General features: G+C 43.0%; 1 protein-coding gene across 1 annotated transcript in view; it reads left to right on the forward strand.

Moving 5' to 3' along the window:
- LOC306917519 (histone deacetylase 4-like) overlaps window positions 1-10,922 on the forward strand; it is a gene marked incomplete at its 5' end in the record, with an annotated part of 81,704 nt that extends 70,782 nt beyond the window's left edge. Inside the window, 7 exons of the mRNA XM_079495794.1 lie at window positions 1,008-1,127; window positions 3,080-3,177; window positions 4,228-4,346; window positions 7,358-7,491; window positions 8,131-8,215; window positions 8,409-8,553; window positions 10,538-10,922. Coding sequence (XP_079351920.1) covers window positions 1,008-1,127; window positions 3,080-3,177; window positions 4,228-4,346; window positions 7,358-7,491; window positions 8,131-8,215; window positions 8,409-8,553; window positions 10,538-10,577 — 741 coding nt within the window. The 3' untranslated portion in view covers window positions 10,578-10,922. The remainder of the gene's footprint in view (window positions 1-1,007; window positions 1,128-3,079; window positions 3,178-4,227; window positions 4,347-7,357; window positions 7,492-8,130; window positions 8,216-8,408; window positions 8,554-10,537) is intronic.
- Between the last annotated feature and the right edge of the window lie 3,890 nt (window positions 10,923-14,812).

Raw genomic sequence — 14,812 nt, forward strand, 5'->3', positions numbered from 1 at the left:
AAAACGGCCAATCTTGGACTCTACCGTATTACTGACACCTGCTCGGAGCAGTTGAGCCTTCTGTAATGACAAGGTTTAAGCCAGATAATACTTTCTGTGTCAGCGTAGGCTGACGGTCCGCATGCCATAATTCTCTACGTGCCTGAGAGGTTTAGTGAAGAAGGGATCTGTCACACTACCTGCATCATATTTTATTATGTGACAATGGACCACTTGAACTTCAAGTGATGTCCGTGGGCAGGATCATTAAGTGGCACGCAAAAGCAGGACAAAATAGAAATCTGAACAACAAAAGGTCTTCTCAAATATTTGCCGAAAGAATGGTCTTCAGAGAATAACAGGAATGCACGGAAATAGAAACGTTAGAGTTAACTAGGACAGTAGACTGTGGTTCGGTTGTCTGGAAGCAGTGTTGATTTTGACAGCAAATTTAGATTTTAGTTTTAGTCTCTTGAATACTGGTAGTTTTCATTTAGTTTTTGTCACATTTTAGTCACCTGGAATGTTTTAGTAGTTTTAGTCGACTAAATATCATAACATTTTAGTCGACTAATACTGTCTCATACTGGCCAATCAGAATGCCTGTTGCCACAAATTTACGTCAGATTTGGCGGAAATTTGACCTAATTTCTCCTTTCATTGTCAATGGCAAATTTTGAGACGTGCGGGGTAAAAAGCTGTCTAGGGGCTAGCGCCCCTCAAACATCACACCCGTGTGAAGTGAGGGGCGCTTTTACCATCGTACATCATCATGACGTAAAATAGACACTATGCCTATTTGCTCAGACACTATGACGTAAAATTCTCCATTCATTGTCTATGGGAATTTAATGTTTGTGTACGACGGAAATCCACACTAATAGCTGAATATGGAAGGGGCCTAGCGCCCCTCAAAAACTAAATATAGTTATGAAACACTATAATAATAACCTTACCTCGCCTGTATTTTTTTGGAGGATTCAACGAGCCAATGGATGGCGTTCTGTGTGCTCTTTAACCCCTTACAGGACGTTCACCATGGCAACGGTACTCAGCAAGCCTTCTACGACGACCCCAACGTGCTTTACATCTCCATCCATCGCTATGACGACGGCAACTTCTTCCCTGGCAGCGGTGCCCCAGACGAGGTAGGGGTGTGCGTGTGTGTGTGTGTGTGTGTGTGGTTCACACTGTACCGGTGTTGATTTTGACAGCATTGATTGATTGATTGAAGTAGTAGCCTGACCTGTATGTTTTGGGAAGTCTGGAGCCTTGTTTTGAGGGCCTTTGAGGTGCTGTGGTACCAAGAGGTGCATGCATAGTCGAAGAAACCTTGTACGAGGGCTCCTGTTACAAGGTGTTTCTGTTGACCAGTGAGGAGATCCTGTATAGGAATCTTGTTCTTAATGTTTTTTTTTTTTTGTGGCTTTCGCCTTTATTTTTTATGGAGGGACAGACAATAGGCTGACAGGAAATGGGGAGAGAGATGGGGGGGAAGACATGCAGTAAAGGCCGTCGGGATCGGGAGTCGAACCCGCGGCACACTGCCAGACTGGATTACCAGCCAAGGTGCCTGGACCGCTGAGCCACGGCCCAGGCCAGGAATCTTGTTCTTTGGTTGACTTTTTTGATTACGTTGGTGGCCATTTTATCACCGGAAAGATTAGCCTCCTGGATGGAACCTAGGTTAGGTAATTTCCTCTTTTCGTGTGATAATATTGTCACCCACTCTAACCAAGAAGTCATCTCAGCCTTGCTGAGATGACTGTTTGATCCAAAGAGAATGGATTCAGTTTTTTCCCAGGTGTAGAGATAGTTTGTTATCAGCGAGCCAGGTGCAGCACATTTTGATTTTAGTCGTAGTCTTTTGAATAGTTTTCATTTAGTTTTAGTCACATTTTAGTCACCTGGAATGTTTTAGTGTTAGTCTAGTTTAAAAAAATGTAACAGAAATCAAACATATATGTGAATGCAAGAAAACAAAAATACATAACAAAAACAGAGACAATAAAAGAAATCCAAAGAAAAACAGAAAAACAGCTTGTTAGTCTAGTTTTAGTCGACTAAATATCATAAGATTTTAGTCGACTAAATCTACGGTTGATTTAGTCGATTGAAGTGTATTTTGGCGAGGCCTTGATGCCGTCATAATGGCTGATTTTACACTTGCAGAAAATAGCCGATAGTGTCGTGCTGCAACACGTTGTGAGCTTGTAGATTGGCTATTGTCAGCATACAACCAAGTGTAAAATGACTTGTGTCTTTTACTTATACTGGATCACTTGTCCACTAGTCCCTGTCTAACATTTTAGTTTATGTTGACGAAATTGTCGATATATTTAGTCAGTTTTAGTCATCATAGCTCATTTTTCACCATAGTTTAGTCGTATTAGTCAACACTGATTGATAGGACCCTAAATGGAAAAAGACAAAGTAGCATCTCCTTTTACTAATTAACTTATTTTGTAGCTCATTTACTTTTTATGAAGAATAACTAAGTAGCTTGCCCAACACACAGACGGGGACTGTGCATTAGTCCGACATCCCGTTAGTCCGACTGCGTGGCCGGTTAAGACTCACTGCGTGGCTTCCGTGTGTGGTTAGGGTTTGGGCTAGGCTTAGTAATGGGTCGGACAAATGAGCGGTCGGAACTGTTGTGATTTTTTGGGCGACCATCTATAAGGCCTCTAGAAGTCTCCATCTAAACTTTGGGGTGGTTGGTCGAGTCGCAGGCGCGGAGAACATAATGCCAACACAGCGATGTATTACGCATATTTCTCTAAAGTTTATTACACACACAGAGAAATATATACAGTAAGAACAGTGGATCTATGTCTATGATGTCCATAGCAGCAAGAACAGAATGAGCAGGAACACACATGCATCTCATAATGCACATACATTACAGTATTGGACAATCATCATGTCATTATTAGGTTATCAATAATGCTTATGCAGATAAACGTTTTGTCACTGAGTCAGGCAGCTGAGGCCATATATAATAACGGGAACAATGACATGTTACCCACTTAGATTGGGTGGGCGTTTGCGTAGTCTGTTCACTCATGCACACGTACTGTTCTGTGCTTCCCCTCTGCAGGTGGGCAGCGGGCCTGGAGTGGGCTTCAACGTCAACGTAGCCTTCACTGGCGGTCTCGAACCGCCCATGGGAGACGTAGAGTACCTGGCAGCCTTCAGGTAGTGTCCGCACACAGGCACAGGCACACACACACACACACACACACACACACACACACACACACACACACACACACACACACACACACACAACTACAGTATGTGTTTGAGATGACAAAGTCTATTCTGAAATTGAAAAGCATGATACGTTATACACTGAAGTTCTTGGGACAGTTGGGGGATGGGATTATAACAGTTTAGTCGCAATACATCAGTCTACTAATCTAAAACAGTAATATACAGATTAATAGACCAACTATTTATTTACAAACATTGGACGCACAAGTGCCTGTTTCATGTAATCGGGTTCCCAACAGATCCCCAAACCAACAGCTTTGTTTTGGGGGAGCACTGGTTTCAGTGCATTATTCGAACCTCCTCTTGTGTGGTGGCTAGTGAGGCGCACCACACAAGAGTATTGCACACAGAGAACGGCTGATATACAAGTTCACATCGCGTCGCGGATGCGACCGCTGTGAGCTAGAGGTCTGCTATTCTCGGCCGTTCTCGGCACGTGCGCGACACCTTCGCGGGACGGAGTATAAACTAGGCTTGAGGGGGCCGCTGCAGCTGCTGGTACCGTGATCATAGAGCGCTCCCTCCGGTCTGATGACAGCGACTGTAGGTGTGATTTTGAGGACAACTGCTTTGAATTGCTATTATTGTGTGCACACAACAGAAACATATGTTTCTATATCAGTGGTTCTCAAACTATTTCATGTCAAGCACCCCAAAAATGATATGTAATTGGCCGCCGACCCCCATCTGAAAATATGTTTTTGCAGGGACCCCCCAGAAGCAAGGATATGAGTAAAACAAAACAAAAAAAACATTGGCTTTGAAAGATTTAAAAAGATTTGTGCCACATTTTCACGATTTTTCAAAAATAGCAGGTGCGGCGCCACAAGCTTGTGGATTTGCTATTTTTCAACGGCTAAAGTTTAAAACAATGGTTAAAGTGGTTAAATAAAAGCTCAGGTCAGGTGACACAGATGCGTTCCTCACAGGTCTAAACGGGTTCTAAAGCTCCACCCTCTCTTCCTCCATCAGGTCGGTGGTCATGCCCATCGCTAATGAGTTTGCCCCAGACGTGGTGCTGGTGTCGTCGGGCTTCGATGCCGTGGAAGGCCACCCTTCTCCACTTGGGGGCTACACGCTCACATCCAAATGTACGTACTATGCAATGCACACACTGTGTGGTTCTTATTGTACCGCCAGGCGATGTCACTGACACAGAATGATGTCAAAACCAGAAAACAAATTAATCTTTTAACTCTTTGAGAGTTTCATGGATTTCTATATAGTTTTTAGACTTCTCTATGGCAGAATGGCGTTTTTGAATGATTTATTGAAAATTCTCTGTTGTGAATGTGTGACAACGAAAGACCTTCAGAGAAAGCTTGGCTTGTCTGCTTCCAGGAAAAAAATGAACTGAGTTGATAAAATGTTTAGTTGTGGTGTTGGAAGCCATTTAAAAGAGCCTGCATTTACACTGGGTAGTGTTTCTAGGACAACAAAAAAAGTTATGACCGGTTGAAGTTTTATTTTCTAAATAACTTTTTTTCTGCTGGGCGTACATAGCCATGCAATATCTCATTTTAAAGGGTGAGTTGTCTAGTTCAATTAAAATAAAATAAAAAGTTTCTCACATGTACCACTGTAGATATTTTGCCATCTATAAATAGCATGGTCAGTCATGATCAATCTGACCTATCCAGCTAAAAGTCCCCCTAGCTCTGAAATGGAACATCATATAAACTCAATTCTTTTTTGGGGTAAAATTAGACATTCTAACGCACATTTTGATATATACCATGTTTACATAGTCTTACCAGTACCGTGTCTATTCATGCATGTATCTCAAAAACCTGTTGTGAAGAAACAGTTTTGATAAAAAACTCATCCAAGGACATTGTTTTGATATGACTTTGTGCCCATGATATGTATCAAAATATAGACTTGAATGTATACTGTATTATAACAAAAAAATTGGGTTCTTACCATCTACCGTTACAGAGTAAATCACAGTTGAAACTCGCTTAGTCAAACCATAAACCTCAGACTAGTGAACAAAATAGCCATGACAGGTCTAACTCATTGTAAAAGCTTGTCTTTTATTTTTTATGACTACTAACATAATACAATTATAATAAATATTACAGAAAATAAATAGGCCTACATACAAAACAGTTGTCCCCAAACTCCCCAGTGTCCCCAAACCACTGCATTCCAGTTGTTCTTGACGGTGTGTGTGTGTGTAGGCTAAATTTAAAAAAAAACAACAACTGAAATGAATGAATGCATCCGGTTCAGTGTCGGAGAACTCCATCGCAGTCTTGACTCTTCGTCGTCTTCATCATCATCATCATCATCATCATCCTCCTCCTCCGATGCCAGTTCTAAATATATAAAAATAAACATTTAGCTGTAGTCAGCCCGGCCAATAGCCAGTTGGGGGGGGGGGGGGACGTAGGCTATCTGACATCATCGTCATCATCATCATCACACGGAGACACACTAAACAATGTACAATCATGATTGTATACAATATACAATGAATGCAATTATCATGCAAGCTCAGACGTCAATGAAACGTCATACAGATCTTATATAATACGCTACTGTTAGCTTCACTCCCCGTCCCCCCTCCGATCCTTGTAGCAACGTCATCATAACCACGCGTTGCTTCAGTAAACGATGCATGTTTGTTCTCCGTCTTTGTAGACAGTAAATAAAAGGAGCGAACATTACTCTAAAGATCAGATCGCCTATAAGGCACGCTACAATATAAAATACTTGTACTGCCATGCGTGCATGCCTGCTACGATACATTTGTACTGCACCAACCAACCATCGACACCAACCCCCCCTCCAGCCCTTAGCCAGCACCAATGCACCGACCAACACCATTAGCCAGCACCTTCGGTGCTGGCTAATGGCTGGGGGCCATCGTGGTGAGTCATTCTGGCGTCATGATCTGACTAGTAGTAGTAATTATCCAAGCATCTATTTGTAGCGATCATCTTATGATTTCTGATCACTATAGAAGGGCATTTTCTACAATAAGATTACCTCAAAACATTCCGGGTTGATCGTCTTCTTCAATGGTTTCCCGGTATAGCTCATCGGACGACGATGGGGAGACAATGAAAAAAGGAGGGAGGGAGCAGCGAGTCTCGCTGTAAGCACTGGACCAGGGCTACTCCGCCTGGAGAAGGCGACTGGGACGCGTATGGATCAATACTACTACCACAAAACTCGCTCAAATAAATAGTACTGCTTTCAACTTTTTCTGCTAGAAAATCGCTCGGGCGAGACGGCAAACAGGCAAAACAATGAAAACTATGAAGACTACCTCTGCCCCCACTGTTTACAGGGGGTGGGACCAGCTTCCAATGGCAACACGTACACGTGTGTCACGTGACACGGGTTTTCTGGGTAATGTAGTTGGAATATAAGCTCAGGAATTTAAACAGCGCTTCGGAGCATATTAATATGTTTAGATTCATCAAAAACTGTGAAGACGCCAATTGGCGTCATTGATCATTTACGGAATTCTGATGAAGACGCCAATTGGCGTCTTTCATCTTCTAAGGGTTTTAAAGTGTTCTTTTTCTATTTCAATTTCTATTCCATTCCTGTTATTCTCTGAAGACCTCCTCGGATGCTAATGCATTCTTTCAGCAAAGATTTGACCTTTTGTTATTCCGATTTTTATTTTGTCCTGCCTGCGTGCCACTTAACGATCCTGCCCACGAACATCACTAGAAGTGCTTCATTGTCACATAATAAATTATTACAGCAGGTAGTGTGACAGATCCCTTCTTCACTAAACCTCTCAGGCACACATAGAGAATCATGGCATTCCTTTCCTTTCTTCTAAATGGAGGAAATGGAGGCAAAATTGTTAAGATGTTTTTAAGATATTTGTGTGTTGTCTACACACAAATATCTGTGCTGAAAAGTGCGTCACGACACATTGTGAGGAATTTGAGCTTAATTATGCATCTGCCACCAGGAGCGAATACTTGTTATTGTCAGGGGTATCTGTAAGGCAGTAAATGTAATTCACTTATACAGTATATGCTTTCCTCTCACCTTCTCAACTTTTCTTTGTTCAATTCCTCTATCTCTCTTCTCTATCCCTCTCCCTCTCCCCCCCTCTCTCTCTTCACCTCAGGTTTCGGCTACCTGACCAGGCAGCTGATGACCCTGGCCGGGGGCAGGGTGGTGCTGGCGCTGGAGGGGGGTCATGACCTGACGGCCATCTGTGACGCCTCAGAGGCCTGCGTGGCAGCCTTGCTGGGCCAGGAGGTGAGGGGAGGGGTCTCAGCTCGGCCCACCTCATGTAAAGCTTTGAAACAATTACCCCCATTCGGCTCTGACCTACATTCACTCGTCCAGAAATGAAAATAATATTTGATGAATTGGGGGAAATATTAAGAACAGGAAAATATTTAAAAATATGTAAATATATAAAATAACCTCCAACACCTGGATTACACTGTGTTTTGGAGTTTATAAATGATTCTTGATTTGTTTTTCTGTTGTTAAGGAATGCCACTAAAAGGACATTTCTATGAATTCAAAGCTTCATGGTATAGAATTGATAGAGGGGGTGAAGTGAAATGTTCCTTTGACTTCACAGTTCACACCCAGCAGGCTCTGTGCACAGCTGTAGTCTCAGGTTCGTCCACAAGGTGGCAGCACAGGCCCAACAGGCTCGGTGCACAGCTGTAGTCTAGGTTCCCATTTCATTTGAACCAGAACCACATTATGAAGGAATCATTAAGTTTCTAGTTCAGGGGCGCCAAAAGGGGGGACAAAAGTTACAAAGCAATTAAAATTGCAATCCAAGAGTCCAACAAAACATCAATAATTTTTTTTAATGTATTTAAAATAATAAAATTATAATTAAAACCAAGATGTCTGTCTGTCTGTCTGTCTTCACAGCTGGAACCACTGCCAAAGTCCATAGTGGAGCAGAGACCCAACCCCAACGCCGTTGCATCTCTGGAGAGGGTTGTGGAGACCCAGAGTGAGTTGACAGCAAATTTCATATCGTATCATTTGACTTTGTATCGTATCGTTTAGCGATGGAAATAATCAGACAGCGGGCCTCCGTCGCGATTCACAGGGATGCCACTTCGTTATTGCCTTTGTCTTCCATTCTTGGGTCTTGGAATCATTTATTTTCTCTTGTGATTTGTCTCTGTCTCTCCTCCATCCAGGCAAGTACTGGTGCTCGGTGCAGCTGTCGTCGCCACGGCTGGGCCTGTCCCTGCTGGAGGCCAAGCGAGGAGACTCTGAGGAGATCGAGGCCGTCAGTGCCATGGCCTTGCTGTCCGTGGCCAACTCGAATGCCATGGACCAGAGGTGGGTGTCCCTCCCTCCGCAATGGCTGTGTGATTAAGCAATAATCCGCAAGAGGGTGTGCTTTATCGGCTCGTTTCCACAGCAACGCAGGCATGCCATTAATGACGCTAAAGCACCATCCTCGAGTGTAATGTTGCGATTATGCAACAGTTACCCTTAAAAAAGAAACACATCAACTCAATTTCATTATAACTAAGATATTCGCTAAAAAACATATTTTTTTAATGACAGCTGTAGCCACTACGACCGAAAATGTCCCTAGACAATCGCTAGCCTGGCAAGTGTTTAATTCAAGTTTCAGCCAGGGTGCGGGAGTCTATCCCCGTTTCAATGCTCTAGACCTCTGGGAGATGGAATGCTGAGGTGGTGCTCAACACCTACCATCAGCTCCCAGTACTTACCGCACGACATCAAGCGACGCTGAGTTGGCAGTGCCTGGGTACGAACACATGACGTTGCAGTCAAAAGGCGAGAGCTCTACCGACTGAGCTACCCGGACACAAAGTGTTAAAGTGTTTAAAGGAGAAATAATGTACGTACACTCATTAGCAGTCAATGTGCCTACATGTACCAGCAGACCAGAGAACAGACATGAAAGAAGTTGATCTAACGAAATGGTTCCTGTTGGGGTTTCTCTCTCCACGTTGGTTCCATGGTCTGCGCTGCCAAATTCAGCCTGTAGTTCTTTCCACCATCCAGTGACATCACTGCCGTGACACAATATTGTGGATTTTGTAGATCAAGTTTTAAAACCAGCAAAGCGTTCCCTCAAGCCACATATTGCAATTTACAATGAAGGCGTTTAGCAGATGCTAAACGCTAAGTGCAAGATGGGAGTAAATGGCAGAAACCCTCAATCATCAAAATGACAGGCTAAATGGTCACGTTAATAGAGTGCAAAGAAAAAACAATGAAGTGCTCCAGAGTAACTAGGACACCAGGTAAACATCCTGCCACGAGGGAGAAGAGCTGTCTAGGACGCTTGGAGCGCTGGCCACGGTGTTCTAAGCCAGGGGTTCTCAACCCGTGGGTCGCGACCCTTCGGGGTGTCGCCAAATTTATTTATTTTTTAAATTTTATTTTCACGATTATTCAAAAATAGCAGACCTACAAGCTTGTAGATCTGCTATTTTTCAATAGCTAAATTATAACAATGCTTAAAACACCAAAAGGGGTTCCCGCCCAAAATGGTTTAAGGTTATTGTAGCAGTCAATTTATATTGGGGGGCGGGGCGGGGGTCCCGAGACATTGCCAAAGCATTTCCGGGGGTCCCCGGCCAAAAACGTTGAGAACCCCTGTTCTAAATCATGAAAAACCCTATGTTTCTCTGTCTGTGGTTCTCAAAATATTTCCTGTCAAGGACCTCAAAAAATATATGTAATTGGCCGCGGAGCCCCCATCTCAAAATATGTTGTTTCAGGGACCTGTGCAGGAGGATGCTAAACGCACAACAGTCTTGGTAGTGGTGCCAGCTCACGGCAGAAACATCTAAAGAGTTATGTCTTAAAAAGACAAAAGAGTGGCCGCACACACTGATAGCCAAAGTGCCGATTGTTTATTTGGATGCAGAGTAGAATAGAAACCAACGTTTCGGCAGGTACAACTGCCTTCAGGTTTCAGGGACCTCCCAGAAGCAAAGATTTGAGTTAAAAACGTTCGCTGTCAAAGAATAATATATTCAAAGATTTGCACACGTTTTCACGATTTTTCAAAACAATAGCAGATCTACAAGCTCGTATCGCAGCACTCTGTGTCACGCCATCAGCTTGTTGTTGAGCCTGCTATTTTTCAACAGCTAAAGTTTAAAATAATGGTTAAAGTGGTTAAAAAGCTACGGTGACACACAGATGCGTCCTCAGGTCTAAATGGGTTAAACATTGTGGTTATAATGAGTTGAGTCGACAGGTTTCACCTCCCAAATGATGGTGTCTGGTTTTAGGACGGATACTCTCTTCATAATGTCTGTGTGTTTCCTCCCTATAGGCCAGAGGATGAACCCATGGAGGAGGAGGAACCACTGTAACGGAAGGGAAGCCTTAAGGTGTGGCGCTGTGTCACCGTTCAACTTCTCCTCCGGAGAACGACCTCTTTGATCTGCGAAGAGTCTCCAACCGACCGACCGACCGACCGACCCCTTCATTTAGTCCCCCCTAACCCCACTCACCGCGTCGGTCATCTTGATTGGCCAAGCGAGGGAGAGGGGGTGGGCTCAGCCTCGTAGTAGGGAGCCAATCAGGAGACAGAGGACTTGAACTAGGGGTTAAACATATAATAAAAGCTACGTGTTGCATAGCGACACTCGCTCAGAGACAACATTTTCTGCCAGCCTTCGCCCCCGACCCCCCCTTCCCGACCCACACACAAACACACACACACCCGTCCCCAAGGCGGCGGCGGCAGCGGCTGGCAAAGGGAGCACGTATGAAGGCGGCAGATGTGGGGTTGTACGGAGCGGGGGAGGGGTGAGTGTGGGTTCTGATCGCAGGAAAGGCTGCGACACGCCTCCTGCGCAGAAAACTAACGGTGCTTTTACATCACTGCCCTCTTATAACCACATAATGGACAACGGAGGGTATAGTGGACACATGCCGCCTCCCCCTCCCCCCCCCCTCTTCCTGGCTGTCAGTCACAGCCCGTGGTCAAGGGGGACGCAGGGGCGGGGGATTCCTTTGTTCTTATTTTCTCAACAACTTTTTCCTTACAAAACAAAACAAAACAAAAACAAGGGCATCTCCGAAACGGAGAGAAAACGTTGACATTTTCGACGATACTTTCACTGTGGACTTTGATCAGCCGAAGCTATGACCGTCGCATCGTCGTCGGCTTTTTACAAAGATTTGAAGATGGGTGGCGGGGCGGGCGGGGGAAGGGGGGGGGCATCGTCCGATTGGACCAGCCTGTAGTCGCGGGACGGACGGAGGGGTGGACAGACAGAACGAGAGGAGTGCCTTTGGCGAGGATCCGCTGGATTTTTCAGGATTGTTTCAGGAAAAAGAAGATTGCCTTAAGCTAAAAAAAATACAATGTCTCTCTCTGGCTATGGGAACTAAGGGAGAGAGTGTGTGAGAGAGAGAGACGGATAGTTTCCGGTCCTTGAGGATATAGAATGATGGAAAATTAAGCAAAACAATCTTTCCGCATGTTTACTTGGAACGTGACGCAGACGCCATTTATGTCTGTCACTCACAGCCTCTTGAAGCGTTACAGTACTTCACTTTCTGATGGATCTATTTTTCTGTGTAAAAAAAAAATGCTTTGAAAAAAAGGTAGTTGCCAAAAAGCTTCAGTAGAGAAAAAAAGTGAGCAAAACATGGAGATATTCACCATTGAATTAGATTGAACACTGACAAAGGTCTAGCCTTTTATGTAGCTTCCCTTTAACCCAAGTCATTGCTTTGTAAACAACATAAAGCATGCATTTCGGCAGAGAACAGGATTTATCCTCTCCCCCCCCCCCCCCCCCTCTTTTTAAAGATTCAAATGTTATTCCAAAAGAGGGAAAAACTCCCAAGCCGGAGAAGCCAAAGCATGAGTTTGAATAATAGTCATTTTTACACCACTATCTGGCAAAGTCAAGCATTTCTAGTTTGAATTAAGTTTTGCTAATTTAATTACTCCCAGTGTCATGGAGTGGTCATTTCTTTAAGTAGGCTGCTATGCTTGGCCAGTTGACGTATACCTTGGCTACTGGGCCAGTTGGAATCTACATTGGCTACTTTGTGCCATGCTTGGCCAGTTGGCAACTACCTTGGGCTCAACATCAGTCGTGTATATTGAATTGAATATATTTTGAAGGGCAATAATTGAATATTGCCTGTTTGTACCTTTTCATGTATGATTTCCACATCCAAGTTGTCAGTTTTACTATATCAAAGTATTTGGTATAATGTGTATGTCCACTTTTTATTTTTGATGTATGAGATTATTTTTCTAACTTTTTCATCCATAGTTTTTGTTCTGTTTTTTTATCCATTTGTTTTTTGTTTCTGGATAGCTATAGGGTTGCCATTCACATACTGAATATGATTGTTACTCTCTGTCTTTCTTTACTTCTTTCTTTCTTTCTTTCTTTCTTTCTTTCTTTCTTTCCTATGTTTTTGTTCTTTCTTTCTTGTATTTGTCAGAAACAAGGAGCAACTTCTTCGACTTTGTCGGCCCGTCTGCAATTCCATCAATTGTGTATTTATAACTTGTACTGTTTATAGGAGATTTGTATATGGAAAAAAATCTATAAATGTATTCTAAGTAATGACAGCTATGACGTTGTGAACGAAAACAGTATGGCGCAGGATATTACTCCGAAGAAAAATATCTGAAAAGCAGCATTTTAAACTCTTCTTTGACTGCACTGTTTTTAAAGTCCCCAACTGAAAAACCCCATCACGCAGCATTAGCCTGGCACTGCAGTTGAACTTTTAACGCCTCTGAAAACAGCTGACAACTTGGTTACATAAAGCCTGATTTATTCGTAGTTGCGCATGGGTGTCGCGTGCCGAAAATAGCCAATTCACAAGCTCACAGCTGATTGGCTATAGCACAGCTGTGATCTTGTATACATCGGCTATTTTGGGTTTGGGACACTGGCGTGCAGCTAAGTGCAATTAACCCAGGCACTAAACGATGCATTTCCTGTACTGGTAGTGCATGGATGACACACACACACACACACACACACACATGCCTTTGAACTGTGACGTCATCGCACGTCCAAACAATAACAATAATTTGGTGGCTATTTTACGTAGCTCAATTTTACTGGAGGATTTTACTTAGCAGGAGACGAGAGGGTGGGGACTTCATGTTAAGTGATGTTACCTTTTCCATGAATGTCGTTCGACAAATTGTTTGTTTATTTCTTTTTTTTCCAAACTGAACGTTTTTTGTTGCCCGACATTTATCGAAAGGGATCATGCAACAGGTATGAATTAACCTTTAGATCAATGGTTTTCAACCATTTTCATTTCAAGGCCCATTATTTATTCGGCATTTGAGCCACGGACCACCATTTGATGAGATTTAGCCTCTCAGACCCAGAACTAAAGAATATTTTGTTGTCGTTGATCAAAATAACAATTCTTCTATATTCTCTAATTGTGTAGACTTCTTGCAGATGTTTAGCAATAATGTAACTCTTGAGAGCGTAAAATTAAATTGACACTCTCAAGAGTTAAAGATCTATAAGGGTCCATTTGGTTAACAACTCTCCATCATTCTCCATCACTCTCCATCAGCTGGGGACCACCTGGAACCTCCTCAAGGACCACTGGTGGTCCCCGGACCACTGGTTGAAAACCACTGCTTTAGATATTGAGTTAGATATTGAGACTGGCAGAAGTACAGTAACACGGTTGTCTCCATCTTCTCTTCTCCAGCATTGAATTTAGCCTGGTTATAAATGTCAATATTGTGCAACAATCATTTTGTAACCAAAGCTACAAATCAGCCTGAATTATTCCCTCCACCGGCCTTCCTACTACTTTTTTAAAAACATTTAATGATGACCATTGTCTTCATTTAAAATGTTGACCGTTGCTCATGTTATGTTATAATTTCACTAAGACTTTTTTAAATGTTTGGGATTCATTTCTTATTTTTTCCATGGTTGACAAAAAACATTCCACTTGTTTTATTGTTTGTTTTGGCAAGTAATATTTTATTTTTTTTAATCTCGAATTTGAGGTTCAGCAATTGATCTCAAATGTACGATTTTTCCTGACATTTCTTTATTTCTTCCGCTGTCTACTCGCGCCAACTCTAACTCTCTGCATGGTTTGTGAGTCAGCATGCCTGTTTGTCTATGTAACAAACTGTATTTGCACAATAGAAGAAAACACTGGAGGACCCCCCCCAAACCCCCGAAACCCCCCCTCAGGTCCTCCCACCATGGCATCCCAGAATACCGAGTGGGATGGTCTCTCCCTCGTCGGGTTGTACAAACAATTCAAAAGACTTTGTCCAAACGACTCCACTGACAAATGATTTGATATTGATTTTTTTAACACGGTTCAGCATTTACAAGCTATATGGATGTGAGACTGTATTTAAGAGGAACACACTCAGCCAAACCTCTGATATATATTTTTCACACCTCAAAAAGACTCTCAACTCTCCCAAAGAATGTTCTTCTTTCTAAGAATTGTGTCCTATCGCGGTATATAGAGAAACAAATGGTTATTGATTTGAGAAAAAGGTTTGGAAAAAGGGAACCTTTGTGTGATTGTCATACCCACCATGGCCAGTTATCTACAGTTTACACTC

Source organism: Electrona antarctica (genome assembly GCF_951216825.1).
Source record: "Electrona antarctica genome assembly, chromosome: 24".
NCBI lineage: Eukaryota > Metazoa > Chordata > Actinopteri > Myctophiformes > Myctophidae > Electrona > Electrona antarctica.